General features: G+C 39.8%; 1 protein-coding gene across 2 annotated transcripts in view; it reads right to left on the bottom strand.

Moving 5' to 3' along the window:
* Sin3a (SIN3 transcription regulator family member A) overlaps nt 1–15,226 on the bottom strand; it is a 57,061-nt gene that overhangs the window by 16,192 nt on the left and 25,643 nt on the right. For both annotated transcript variants that reach the window (XM_051197529.1, XM_051197528.1), the window contains exons 10-16: nt 12,508–12,626; nt 11,701–11,911; nt 10,666–10,782; nt 9,073–9,311; nt 7,627–7,810; nt 5,916–6,489; nt 3,280–3,449 (exon numbers count right to left, since the gene is read on the bottom strand). In XM_051197529.1, coding sequence (XP_051053486.1) covers nt 3,280–3,449; nt 5,916–6,489; nt 7,627–7,810; nt 9,073–9,311; nt 10,666–10,782; nt 11,701–11,911; nt 12,508–12,626 — 1,614 coding nt within the window. The remainder of the gene's footprint in view (nt 1–3,279; nt 3,450–5,915; nt 6,490–7,626; nt 7,811–9,072; nt 9,312–10,665; nt 10,783–11,700; nt 11,912–12,507; nt 12,627–15,226) is intronic.

Genomic DNA, 15,226 nt, shown 5'->3' with positions numbered 1-15,226 from the left:
CCCCTCTCAAAATCTTTAGGAAAGGCAGCACTATAAATCCAGAGACAACAAGGGGGCATGTACACCCACACCCACATTCAACCTTTCATCTGGTAACCTGAAATGATGTAGGGATAGTTTGGGAGAATTTTTTCTTTCTTTCTTTCTTTTTTTAAATAAAGGAGCACCTGCATTGAAGAGATGGGTAATGCAAGCTGAGCATGATGACCCACGCCTTTAATCCCAATACTCAGGAGGCAGATCTCTGAGTTCAAGACCAGCCTGGTCTATAAATAGTTTCAGGACAGCTAGCTATTACACAGAGAAACCCTGTCTCACAGAGAAACAAACAAACAAACAAAAAACAAAACAAAACAGAAAAGAAAAGCTGGGTAATACCAAAGGTACTGAAGTCTCAAGAGGGCTGGTGAAGGCAGGAGCATATGCTGAGTGTCCAATACAGAGAAGCAGGAGAATGGACATGTCTAGCATGAAGGGATGCTTCCCTTGTGAGGTCCTCACATGATGACATCATATCTGAGACTGCCTAACCAGGGTTAACCCTCCTTGTTTTTGAGACAAGTCTTATGTGTCAGAGGCTGGTCTTGAACTTCCTATGTAGCTGAAGATAACCTTCAACTTTTGGTCTTCCTGCTTCCTCCTCCAAAATGCTGAGATCATATGTATGTTGCCACACCCACTTTGTGGAGTGTTGGGGATGATCCAACCCAGGGCTTTATGTATGTTTGGTAATTAACTCTACCAATTGAGCTACACAAAGCCCCAGCCAGAAATAGTTAAAGACAAATGAAAGACTTGACCTTGAAACTTGCTCAGCCAGAAATGAACTCCAGGGAACCACAAAATAAAATAAGGAAAGGAGAGATGACCAGACACTGCTCACTGAGGAATTGTCAAAAGTGTGGTGGCTGGAATAGGAATGGCCCCTATAAACTCATTTATGTTTGAATGATTGGCCCATAGGAGTCACACTATTAGGAGGTATGCCCTTGTTGGAGTAGGTGTGTCCTTGTTAGAGGAACTGTGTCACTGTAAGAGGGCTTTGAGGACTCATTCTCAAGCTACACCCACAGAGGAACAGTCTCCTTGTGTTGCCTGCTGTCCAAGATGTAGACCTCTCAACTCTCAGCTCCCTCTCCAGCACCATGAGGACAATGGCCTAAACCTCTGAAACTATAAGCCAGCCCCAATTAAATGTTTCTTTCTATAACAGCTGCCTTGGTCATGGTGTCTTTTCACAGCAGTAAAAGCCTAAAACAAGAAGCTTCAACATGTTTTAAAAACACATCGATTTGGGTTTTCATTGATAATGTTGACCACACAAATTCATAACCAGATTCTTCTAAGTAAATTCTATTTCAAAAACTAACCATGGCTTATAAAAATTAATTTTACTGGCTTTCTTTTAAAAGTATTGGGTTGGTACTATGAAAGAAAGACTGTTCCTAGCTGTAGTCAATAGTAAGGTTAGATGCTGAAACATACATGGAGAAATGGAGCTGGTAATTCATATACATTTAGTGAATCAATAGTGATTTGTCTCTCAAATTATGAGGAAAGCTATCAGTCACAAGCCAGACCCCTTATGGAAATAGCTTTCCATCTTTCAGAGTGATCTGGCTAACACTTTGGGTAAGACACAAGATTCAGTTACATGCAGCTTCTTCACTGATCCTGACCAGATACTGTGATGGCTAACACTTTGGGTAAGACACAAGATTCAGTTACATGCAGCTTCTTCACTGATCCTGACCAGATACTGTGATGGCTAACACTTTGGGTAAGACACAAGATTCAGTTACATGCAGCTTCTTCACTGATCCTGACCAGATACTGTGATGGCTAACACTTTGGGTAAGACACAAGATTCAGTTACATGCAGCTTCTTCACTGATCCTGACCAGATACTGTGAGCATACAGAGGCATGTATTCTTCCAAAGCCAAGGAAAAAGCAAGGGTTCTTTCCAAGAGTCAGTATTTTCCTCAAAAGAACTCTAAGCACTCCCCTGAACAGTAGCAGTGTGGAGTCCAAGGTAGCATTTGCATTTTCTATCTACTTAGCTCACAGAATTCAAGTACTCTGATCCCCTAGGAGTTCAGAATACTAGTAAGTCTAACTATGCAGCAGAAAACCTGTGACAACCTCTCTGTCAGAAGGATAATATAGTTAGGAAGAATGGCATTGGTTGGGCATAGCTCACACCTGTAATCTCAGGAACTCAGGAGGCTGGCATAGAAATAACACTAGTTTCAAGATCAGCCAATTAATGCTATATAGTGAAATCCTGTCACAAACAAGTCAACATATTTAAAATTTCCAAGAACAAAATGTAAAAGCAATTACAAACCCAACACAGTAAGTCTCAGATAAATGAGGTAGGCAGAACATTAATATTAAATAAGGCAAATAGAATCACCATCACCTACATAAAAGGCAACATTACATCTATGTTTCATTCTCAGAAAAAGTTAAGAGGTGGACCCCCATGCTTTCTATAAGTGGCCATTTAGGACAGGTTCTGAGGGGGGAGGATCACACTACTGCAAGGGTACACCAAGAACAACTAAGATCCAATTCTAAGGCTGGAAGAGTCATACTTTGTTCATAGGAGAAATGTGCTGTCCCAGCTATTTCCTCTGAACAGAAACACCAGTCTTGGGAAGTAAATAAAATGTACAAGGCTCAGGAAGTAAAGGAAACAGAAAATTCCAAAAGTGTTAGAATTAACATCCAACACACAAGGAGTCTCATGTATCCTGGGCTGGCCTAGAATGTAGCTGAGAATGACCTTGAATTTCTTATGCTCAAATAAAAGCAGTAACAATATCTGGAGAGGACACTCTCCCATAGGTCAAGCTTCCCTCTAACTGTGCAAGAGCTCCAAGGATTCAGCTTCAGTAAATTGTCAGCCAGGATTCAGTATATATGGTAGGCTTTTCAATGATATGGCTGACTTTGGGTTACTCATGTTCCTTAAGTAACCCCAATAAACATAATGGTTCACTAAGCTAGATTTGATAGCAACATTTCTCTGGTTTGCCGACAGTGTATCATGAGGGCTAAAGAGATATTTGTTCACTGTCTCCCCAGGAAAAGCCACACAACAGACTTCACTTTAACTTGGGTCCTTTCCATTTCAGAAACATACATTTATAAACAGTAATATGGTTAAGCTGTTGTCCTTACCCCATAGAAATCTTGCCTTTTCTTTGCCTAACCCATTTTTAGGTAAGGACACCTTCCCTTGGCAGTCCTAGCCTCCAGCATACCCTCTCACCTGTCTGACGATGCTCTGGATTAGTTTGTCCATAGTAAAGGCAATGTAGGCGTGAATGGTGAACATCTCTCTCAGTGAATCTTCATACTGTGATGAGTCTATGTTGCCATCAAGCAGGCTCCGCACCATGTCCAGGAAAGCTGGGTAATAATCTTCTACATCAACATCCACTACAGAAAAGATGAGATAGGTAAGACCTTACTCTAAGACAAGCTCAAGGACAAAGAGCAGGGAATCCCATAGCTGGCCTACACAGCGTTTGAAAGGACAAACACCAGATACGCAAAACATGTCCGTCTCAACCCCATTCAAGCAGAGATGAAATCTGATAGGAGACTGTAATCACCAGCACTGCCCAGCCAAGAACAGTGACTGTAACTTCTTACAGGGGCTTCCAACACAGACAGACAGCACTGCTAAGCTCTATGCAACGGAGAGCAAAATATCCCAAGTGGGTTTTCTTCAAGTTGCTGCAAACAATTTCTCAAGGGGGATATCTGCTCATAAAGCTATTTCAATGAAGAATAAAGTATAGAAAAGAAAGGCAGACATAGGCAGATGCTAGCTAACACTTGGAAACCTACTGGCACAAAACAGTTAATCAAATTAAGCCCTCTATGAATAATGAACTTATATGAACTTGTTTAAAATGGACTTGCAACACTGTACCACTCAAATTACATTAAATGATTTGTACTTGTTGCACATGAAGCATTTCAACCAAGAGCTGGAATGAAACTTACTAATAAAGAGACAGCAACAAGGAATGGGATCTCCCAATCTTACTAAAACAGCACACATTTATGCAGAGTTCAAAAACTAACCTCAACTTGGACATTCTAGCACATGCTCACTAGCACTCCAGGGAGGTTAAGGCAAGAGAATTTCTGAGAGTCTGAACCAGCCTAGACTACATAACAAGTGCCTGGACAATGAGCATTTTGTAGCAGGAAACCTTCTCTCAAATACGGAACCCCCTCAAAAAAAAAAAAAGTGGAAATCAAAATATTGGCCAAGGAAATTACTGTTTTCCTTGTTCTCTTTCTGGACTAAAGTATGCTCATTATAAAAAAATTTTACAGAGCCATAAACTTCTATTTTCAGGACAGGGTAGATGGTTCAATGGGTAAGAACACTTCCTACATAACAGAGGCCCCAGCACACATATAAAGACCTGGCTGTTACCACCTGTACTCTCAGCAATGTGGGGTGGGAAGAGAAGTAACTAGCATGTGCTGACTGCTGACCACTGACTGAGCTCCAGGTTCAGTGAGACCTGTTTCAGAGTTAAGGTACAGAATACTAGCAGATAATCCATGTTGTCCTCTAGACTCTCTGCACATACACTTCCCATATTAAAAAAAAAAAAAAAAAAATCTTATTTGTGTCTCTTTTGGCATATATATGTTGAACTTCAATAAAAATTCATTAAAATGTTAATTACAAAAAGGAACCCTTTCCATTAATTAACTGGCTACCTATTTGTAAAGGGAAACAAAAAAAAAAAAAAAAAAAAAAAGATTCAGCTAAACTAATTGGGTGGATCTTACAGACAGGCAAAACAATTACTGTTTAAAACAAGCTGCTGGCTCGTTTTGCCACTGAATATCACCTTGTCTAAGCCCACAAATATGCTAGGATAAAGCAAAGTCCAAACCACAGATTTGTAGCCACAGCCATGATAGGCATGAGGGCTGGCATGGTTATTCAAGAACCAAATACTGCAGGCTTAATTCCAGGTTAAGACAGTTATCAAGCCCAGATCTGGTCACCGTATTTGTAATTTCTACTAAAACAGAAGGAATCACCACACTCAAGCCCCAAAGTAGTTTCTTTCAAGCTAGGTCTAATACAGATAAAGGCTTTTCAAATAGATTCCTGGTGTCATTAGTTCAACAGATAAGAAACTAGGGTTGTACACCAGATTCCCACAACAGTTATTTACTATTTCACGAAGAGAACAGAAAGGAAGTCTATGATGCAGCGTCTGGTTCACAGGTTAATTCCTAACTAAAGAACAAAACCGTTATCTGGAAGCAGTCAGCACAGCCTGGCATAAAGCATATATGGTAGTTTCTTCCATGAGCCCTTAGCTTTCCTTTTCCTGAATCCTCTTTATCCCTCTGCTGTGTCTCATACCATATTAAGTTCCCATTCCTTTTCAGAAATTATTAGGATAAGCCATAAAGCCTATTAAAGAGAAGATTGCTAACACATCTAAGAACATTCCTCTTTGTGATAAACATGAATTATGAGGAATTTATATGTTGTTGTGGAAAGGAATGAACTACATTTCTTCTCATCTGAAACACTGCTCATTAACTTAAGTCAATAAACCCCCCCATCCCTCCTATGTACACATTGCTAATGATGGACCCTATATGTCCATAAATTGGGTACTACATAAGGTGCTATGTATTCATCTTTGCCCTAAACCCTCAAACAACTTCATAAAGTAACAATTACTGCCTCCATTTTATTGGTTCATAGGTTTAAGGAAGTTACATAACCATTTAAGTTGTAGAGGCAGGATATGAACCCTAGTTTCAATCCAAGGCAGCTGCAAATTTAATGAGGCCTTGAAACCAGTCATCCACCCTACAAACATTCTGAAAGCCAACAGTCTAAGGACTCACTAGGCTCTTTGAGACGTAGCTGTATGGCAGGGCTATCACTTTTGTCTCGCTTTATGCCTAGCACCTCCCGTTCCCATTCTCTCTCGCGGTTTTCTTCTTCAATTTGTCGCTCAGCTTGGGAACAAATCCGTAGCAGCCTCAAGCAGAGAATCTGATGCAGTCGCATAAAGATATACCAATTGTTATTGACATAGAAGAGGTTATATACTTCATCCATCCCTCTTAACTTTTGAGCCGCTGTATTACTAAATAACAACTTGGACTTAGGGGGACTGCCCCCAACACCATTGTGCTTCTTAGGTGCCCCTGTGGCTTCATCCACATCCATTTCTTCCTCTTCTTCTTCTTCCACATCTGAGAGATCACCTCTCTGAGCAAACAGCAGATCAGGAATAAAATGATGCATGATTTGCTTGATTTTGTACTTGTCCTCTTTTTGAATGCCTGTTTGCCTCTTCACATGATGGATAATTAGAGCAGCAGCATCTTCTAGAATCTGTTTGTCTTCATAGGCTAGTGAGAGGTGAGGGCCAACAGGTACGCCAGCATTCTCTTCTGTAGCCTGTTCTTGTCTCTGAAGGAACAGACACAAAAGCATTGTGTGAAATATGTACAGTAACAAGCCTACAAGCCTACATCAGCAATGCCAGGTGGTGGTGGTGTTCACTTCTTTTTTTGTTTTTTGTTTTTTTGTTTTTTTTTTTTCAGTCAGGGTTTCTCTGTGTAACTTTAGAGCCTGTCCTAGAACTTGCTCTATAAACCAGGCTGGCCTTGAACTCATAGAAATACGCCTGCTTCTGCCTCCCAAGTGGTAGGATTAAAGGCACACACACCTTTAATCTCAGCACTTAAGAGAGAGGCAAGCAGATAGTGAGGCCAGCCTGGTCTAAAAAAGCCAAGTACCAAGTTCTAGATATAGCCAGGGCTATACATAGAAACAGTGTCTCTAAAAAGAAAAATAAACAAACAAGAAAAGACTACACCAGCAGCATGTTTTATTATTAACCATAGTGGAAACTAGGCACCGTAGTACCTACCTATAATTCTAGCCTTTAGGAGGCTGAACCAGAAAAGCTGCAAGTTCTAAGCCAGTTTGAGCTTATTCAAAACAGACAGAGACATGATAGTGGTTACCCAATCTGAAAAACAGGAATTGACCTTAACAATTTAGGTACTATGACAATGTGGCTTGCTACAAAACATTTAGTACCTTCTAGATATTGAAGGCTTAAGAGAATTATATTTAAAATTCTATATTAGGGTAGAGTTTGTCAAATGGAGGTTAACATGGTCAAACAGATGATTAAGTGTAAAAGTTCATTTACTATTTTCCTTCTTTAAAACTCAGGACTTTTAGAAAGCTTCCTACTTCCTAAGACAGGCCGTATTACCTCTGACTCTTAGCTTCTAGCACTATTTACACTCCTGGTAAGTGTGCAGAGTGACAGGGATTACTGACACACTTTAAGCTGAGGTAGATAAGAGGGTCTCCACAAATACAAAATATTTGTTGGGAGAAGTCAGGTACATTAGGAGTAAATTGAAAGCAGAATGATAAATTAGGAAATGAGAGGAAGAACTAAGTGTAACAACAAAAGCTATGATAGACTCTAGTCATAAAGCAAGAACCAGCAGCTCTCAGCAACTGTAGAGTCAAAGCCAGCTGAACATTCAGACCAAAACTGAGGGAGGCGGAGAACCACCAGCTCACCTCATCATAGATGCTCTCAATCTCATTGAGTAAGCTCTTCGATCTCAAGACCTTGGTGTCATTCTGTTTGAAATTGATGCCCTGGTGATCCAAAGACTTCAAGTAGTACTTCTCATTTTGCTCTCGCCACACCTTGTTAAAGCCTCTCTGAGCTTCTCGCCATTCTTCCTCTTTCATCTTCAACCTTAGCAGGGTGGGAAAGGATGTAAATAACAATGTGAGAACTTAGAGGGTTTAGAAATGGGAAATATCCCAGGCTTGTTTTATTTGATAAAAACTTGAGCCTATGTAAAATCTGGTCAATTGTTGGTACTTGAGATAATAAGCTTGATATTATCTAAATGAAGTATTTTTCCAGAGGGGGTTTGTTTTTCTAGCAAGTCTTGTTGTGAAGTCTTGGTCTGTAACATGGTATATAGAACACACAAATCTCAAACTTACAGAAATTCTGCCTTCCACCTCGCCAATGCTGAATTATAGGCAAGAGGAACATCTGGATTCCTTGAAAGAATACTTAGAAAGTTGAGTGAAAGCTGGGTTGACACACGCCTTTAATCCCAGCCTTTGGAAGGCAGGGGCAGGTGGATCTTTGTGTATTCAAGGCCAGCCTGATCTACAGAAGAGTTCTAGGACAGCCAAGGCTACACAGAGGAATCTTGTCTTGGAAGATGGGGGGGTGGGGGAGAGGTTTGAGGGAACATGGAACTGTTTCTGAGACAAGGCCTCCCTCACTTTGAAGCATTGAATAATTTGGAATTCACAACTTACAGCAATCTTCCTGCTTCCCTAATTATATCTAGCTCCAAAGAGTATTCTTAAAAGTGAGCTCTCCTTGGCCAAATAAAGCAATGGTGAACTTGATTCTATGTTATGATTCAGAATGTTTAGTGAACTAATGGAAATGTAAAGTCCAAGCAAAGACATTTGGTGAGGGATGAACACTGCAAGTTCAACAGCCAGTCTGAACAACATAGTGAGACCCATTCCAAAACAAAGTTCACACACACACCACAGACAAAGACACACACACACACACACACACACACACACACACAGAGGTTGAGATATGATGATGGTAAAGCATTTGCCTACCAAGCATGTTACACAAATGGTCCTAAATGTAATCCCTGCTACTGAGAAACAAAAACTAAAACACAACCTCAAATATAAATTCAAAGCACGCTATCATACACCAACTCACTTGTTCTCTCTCCATGACACACAGAATTGAACTCGAGAAGTTACACGTTACAAAAGCACTCTACCAATGAGTGGTAGTCCTTCAACCACTATGGCATACAAAACCCTTAATTAACGAATTTCTAATTTCCACCATTCTACTCTGTCCCAAAAGTCTTAACAACCAAAAAGAGAAAGAACTGAAATTCTGATTAGATAACCACATGGAAACTGTCACAAAGTATACAAAAGCCAGAAGATACATACCTTTTAAGGACAATTGGAACAGCAATGGAGGGATTCTTCCTCAGACCATCTATGATATCAGCTGCTTTGTCAGCATATATCCTCTGGAGTGCTTTTCGATGGATGACTTCTGACGTGCCCCCAAGGGTGTTATCCAAGCGAAATTTGGCTTGTTCCTCAGCAGACAAGCGGGAAAGTTTTTTCTGTATTGCTTCCAGAACCCGGATTGTTGCAAGATTGGTCTCTAAAACTACATCAAGCTTAAAACAAAAATGAACAAAAGAAGGTACTCAGGCGGGAAGCCAGAACACAGCAGAATAAGGAGGGTGTCAAATTCCTCGAGATTGGAGTCTTATACAAGCCATTTAAGGCTCTCTATCAGTAAAATATGAACAATGGCATATACTACTTTCATAACGTTGGTTTTTGGAAGAAATGCCATATACCTAAGTCATAAAGCACATAAACTAATGAGCAGTCATCACCACTACACACTGTTTAACACTGCTGACCACAGGCCAGAGGGACCTAAGGAGGCTATTATACTGATACATTTCCTTACAGGTTTGCTTGGACCAAGACAAGGTTTTACTACAGATGACCTGGAACTTGCTATTTAGACCAGATAGGCCTTCAATTGTGGCAAGTTCTTGCTTCCGCCACCTAAAGGCTGGGATTACAAATGTGAGCCACAATATCTGGCCTATCAACTTTTTTTAAATTGAGGAAACACATTACAAACAGTAAAAAAAAAAAAAATTCCAAAAGACAATTGTGAGATTAAATGGTTTGGGGACCTTAACTTAAATGTCTAAAAGATGTATTATTAAGTTGCTGCTTCATATCCAATGGCAACAAATTCAGGTTTATTGTCCTTTCCTTTTCAAAGAGAATAGCATGTAGCCCAGACTCTGCAGCTAAGAAGGACCATTAATTTATTTAAATATTTAACCCCTAGTTCAGAAATTGTCTGGGAAGGGAAAGATGTGGTTTTATTGGGGGGAAGTCTATAACTAGGGGGTGGGCTAAGTTTCAAAAGACTAGTATGATTCTCAAGGCATTTTCTCTGCCTCCTGGTTATGGATCAAGGTGTGAGTGTAGGTAGTTCCTTCCTCCACCACATGGACTCTCACCAACTCAGACTTTAAACCAAGTTAAACTCTTTATACATTGTCTCGATAATGAAATTTATCAGTGGGGAAAAGATGGCAACTACCAGTCAGTGAGGAGATAGCATGTGATTCTTCTCAAGAGGGGATTCTGGCAGAGTTATGAGATCTCTTCCACTGATTTGAAGAAGACCCAGTCAACACAGTGTAATAAATATACTAAATAAAATACATATATGAAAAATATGTATGGTGTGGTATTAGTAAACATCGCCTGAATAATGGAGATTTTGAGCCTAGTTTCAAAGATTCCTTTCTACAATATGGGATCTTTACCAGTTGGTTCATTCATTCTAGCACTCCCATCCCAGGAGAAGTCTCACAGGCATGTACTACTAGGGTCAGCTCTTTTATCTTTTTTAAGCTACCTCATACATAGTATTTAAATACTCCTTCATTTCACATCTTCCTTGTTCCCCAAACTTCAGATCACAAAGGAGGATACCTCAAATCGTTCATCTTCACAGCGATAAATATGTTCTTCATACTGAGTCTTCTTGGAACTAACAAAAGTGGAGTCTTCAGACCACGATGGGAAGGAAACCCAGGTATCATTTAAAACCTTTGGGTACAAAAAGAGGCAGAAAGCTTGTTAAAACTTACTGGTAATTAAACAGTCTCAATTTAAAAAAAACAAAAAACAGAGATGAAAAAACATTTGGTAAGTGTCCTGGTTAGTTTTGTTTTTGTTTTCTGTCAACTTGATATAAGCTAGAGTTATCTGAAAGGAAGGAACCTCAACAGAGAAAATGCCTGCATAAAGTCTAGCTGTAAAGCATCTTTTTTATTTTTTTCAACATATATATTTATTTTAAGTGAGTGCTGTGGAGCACCCTTTTTTTGTTTGTTTTTTTGAGACAGGGTTTCTCTGTAGCTTTGGTGTCAGTCCTGGAACTAGATCTGTAGGCCAGGCTGGCATTGAACTCACAGAGATCCACCTGCCTCTGCCTTCCCAGTGCTGGGATTGAAGGCATGCACCACCACCACCTAGCTCCTAGGGCATCTTCTTAATTAGTGATTAACAGGGGAGGGTCCAGGTTATTGTGGATGGTTCCATGCCTGGACTGGTGGTCCTGGGTTCTCTAAGAAAGCAGGCTGAGCAAGCCAGTGAACAGCACTCTTCTATGACCTCTGCACCAGCTCCTGCCTCTAGTTCCTGCCTTGCTTGAGTGCATTCTTTCAGTGACGAACAATAGAAACCCAAACTAAGGCACTTAGCTCACAAAAAAGTAGAGTAAGGGAAAGTTCTAAATAAAAGTTTTCTTTTGAAAAAAAGTTCATGATTTCACAATTTCTATAAATCCTGCCCTTTCTTGTAAGACAGGGTTCAGCAGATAAATAAGGGCACTTGCCATCAAACCTGTCTACAGCTTATGTACATATACACATATTAAAAGTAATGAAAACTTAAAAAAAATCTGGCCCTGGTAATATCACCACCCTCTTTTGAAGAAGCTGAATATCCAAGGCTGAGCCTTACCTCTTTACACAGAGGAGTCCTTCCTGTACACTTGGGCTGCTGGTAACTTTTTGGTAGGGCTCGGTAGCTAGAGCCCAGTCGTTTACAAGAGGCATAGTCTATCTCCATTGCAATACCTTCTGTAGCTCGTTCCTTTGGAAAGCTTTCCAGATGAACTGACTCCTTATAGCCCAGAAAGTTTTTAAACCAATTAAACAATTCAGGGAATTTCCTGAAGAACCAAACCAAAAGCTGGTAAGCAATTCAAGACAGGATGCAGTTATTATGAGGAACAACATTACAGTTCATGGTTGGGTCACAACTTCATTACCAGAGATAATTATTTTCTACCTGAGAAACATCCTTCAACTTTTTCCTTATACAATGCTCTCCAACAAGATAGTAAAAAGTTAAGAAGCCACTGTTTGGCTAAAGAATATTGCTTCATGTTCACAAATCCCTCAAAATGGCAAATACAACAATCTGGGAGGTCAGTGTCTATAAACATAGTGCTGGTCAGACAAGAGACCATGAGGACTGTGTCACAGCTAATACATTGTTAACTTTTTTTTTTTTTTTTTTTGAGATGGGGGAGGCTCTATAATCCAGGTCATTGAACTCACCTGCCTTTGTGTCCATGGTGCTGGGATTAAAGGCATGAGCCACCACGCCCAGCTCTACATGTTTTCCCATCCTGAAACTTATACTAGAAGATTTATAAAGGCACCTTCTGACACTGTAATTTGTGACAACTCCATTACCTTTGTCTTAAAATCTCTGCATTGTCATACCAGAAGTACTAGGGCCTGTGTTCCTCACTTCACTTACCCCAGAAAAGGAGAGACTAATTGTACAAGCTCAGCTCGAGAGATCACCTCCTGGTTAAAGATAACAAGACAGCGAAGAAAGTTTTCATAGGCCTCTGCGCTTCGAAGAGCCTTGCGGACCTTATGGATACAATCAGAAAAAAAAATGGTTACAAGGAGAGTCAAGGCCACCCATTTTTTTTTTTTCCAATAAGAGTACATTTAATCTGATACTTACTAAGGAATCAATATTATTTTGTTTAGATATAATCAAACAAACCACCTTAAAAAGCAAAAAAAAAAAAAAAGAGAGAGACCATAACCTGTCTCTAAACAGTCTATGAATATGAATACATATGGAAAAAACAGAGACCAGGCAACGAAACTACTGACACTGGATGATAAGAGCATAAAGAGTTGTTTTATTATCCTCTTTAGTTTTACATGTGTTTATAGAGTTTTTTATAATTAAAATGTGAGACCATGAATTGCACCTTCTCATATGCTTGTTACTCCAGACCATGTCAAATACCTAAGCTTCTGTTGTCCATCTTAAGAGATATTGAAGGGAACTTTTCTCAACAGTTTTAACATTCTTGTTAATAAACTCTTTTGTATGTAGTTTCGTTTTAGGCATGATGTCATGTAGCAGAGACAAACCTTAAACTTGCTATATATAACCAAGGACAGTCTTTAAAATCTGGATCCTCTTCCTACTAAATGCTTGGGATCTCAGCATCATTAAGGCAGAGGCAGCAGGAACCACACTAAGTTCAAAACCTATCTGATCCTGAAGGCAGCCAGGGATTCAATAGAATCTTGCATCAAAAAACAAGAACAGGCCTGGGGGAAGGGGGAGCTAGAAAGACGATGTAGTGGTTAAAGTGCATCCCACTCTTGTAAAGGACCCAGGGGTAGATGCCAATAAACATGAGGTAGCTCATAACCACACCTATACACTCTTGGCATATGGGTGTTCATAGAGGCACACATATACACACCTCCGTACATACATGCTTGAGTGCACACACACACACACACACACACACACACACACACACACACACACACACACACACACACACGTTTGCATGCAGGCTATTATCTCACTTACAGCATTGAAAACTAATTTTGCTGTTGTTTTTCATTCTTCAAGACAGGGTTTCTCTGTGTAGCTTTGGAACCTGTCCTGGAACTTGCTTTGTAGACCAGGCTGGTCACCAACTCACAGAGATCCGCCTGCCTCTGCCTCCCAAGTGCTGAGGTTAAAGGTGTGCACCACTACTGTCCAGCTTGAAAACTTTTTTTTTTTTTAAAAAGCATTTATTTATTATGTATACAGTGGTCTATCTGCCTGTCTACATATATTCCTGCATGCCAGAAGAGGGTACTAGATCTCATTAATAGATGATTGTGAGCCGCCATGTGACTGCTGGGCACTGAACTCAGAACTCTGGAAGAGCTGCTGGTGCTCTTAACCTCTACACCATCTCAACAGCCTGAAAGCTAACATTTTAAAGTCTCAAAAATTGAAAATATTTAGTAGTGGCAAGTCTGGAGTTTTAGTTTTTAAAAGCCAGTTGTTAGCACTTTGGATCCACATACTCAGAACTAATCAAAACACCTGTCTGATATGTTCAGATAACCTCCTCCCATGTACAAAGAGGCACAACAGGTACTACACAGAACTGACTAGGATTCACAGATGTACAATCCCTTGATATGAAAAACTTTTATTAAAAAATTATTTTTTTGAGGCAGGTAGGATTTCACTATATAGTTAGCCCAGGCTGATTAATAACTTGTGGCAAGTCTCCTGCCCGTCTCTCAGGTAGATTATAAGTATGCATCACTACACTCAACTTCTCAAATACAAACTTTCAATGCTACCAATTAGAGAAGAGTATACTTTTTGTGCTGTATGCCAGTTATCTGCTTTTAATTTATCAGCTTTCAAACCTAAGAAAAATCAGAAAGATATCCAACAGACCCTACTCACAGTCACTCAACCTAAATGATCAACACATAGTAAATTCTGTGCCATTTCTTTTTCCAATGAATTTAAAAGAAACTCTGAGATAGTTACTACATATACATACTTTTAATTATATGCATATACATGCACAAACCTACAAAAAATGTACTACTAATACCTTTAACCTACATCAGGAAAGCCCCTGAAGGCAAAGAGATAAACAGGTATCTGGAACTAGCATTAATGTAGCTGTTAAATAATTTGTTTTCTGCAAACACACAGAGAGGTATAAGATAGGGTCCTGTGAAAAGCCTATTAATTGCCCACTTTACTGATGGAAACTGCTTGTTAATCATCAAATGGGCTCCAAGGATAGAATCAGGTAGACAAGTACAATCGAACTAAAATAGCAGTCATGGGGTCCACCAGAAATTGCAATGCCAACTATTACATAAAAACACCTTATAGATCTTTGAAAACATTCAAGTAGCCAAGAATTCTCAACCTGGGCATGGTAGTGTATACCTACAGTCTGTATGAGAGGTAGAGGAAGGAGAAGAGTAGTAGTTAAAAGTCATCCTTGGTTTCAGAGCAAGTTTGAAGCAAATCTGGGTAACAATATAAGAACCTACCTCAAAAAAACCAAAAGGAATTCTCACTCCTGTACCACCAGAAGTGTCAGAACACCTAGATTACAAGTCACCTAAAGCTCGCAGAGAACAACTGCCGAATATGTGTGAGGCACCTAGCTCCATAATTAATTAGT

Source organism: Phodopus roborovskii, unplaced genomic scaffold (assembly GCF_943737965.1).
Source record: "Phodopus roborovskii unplaced genomic scaffold, PHOROB, whole genome shotgun sequence".
NCBI lineage: Eukaryota > Metazoa > Chordata > Mammalia > Rodentia > Cricetidae > Phodopus > Phodopus roborovskii.
This window is presented reverse-complemented; position numbering and strand designations above follow the sequence as displayed.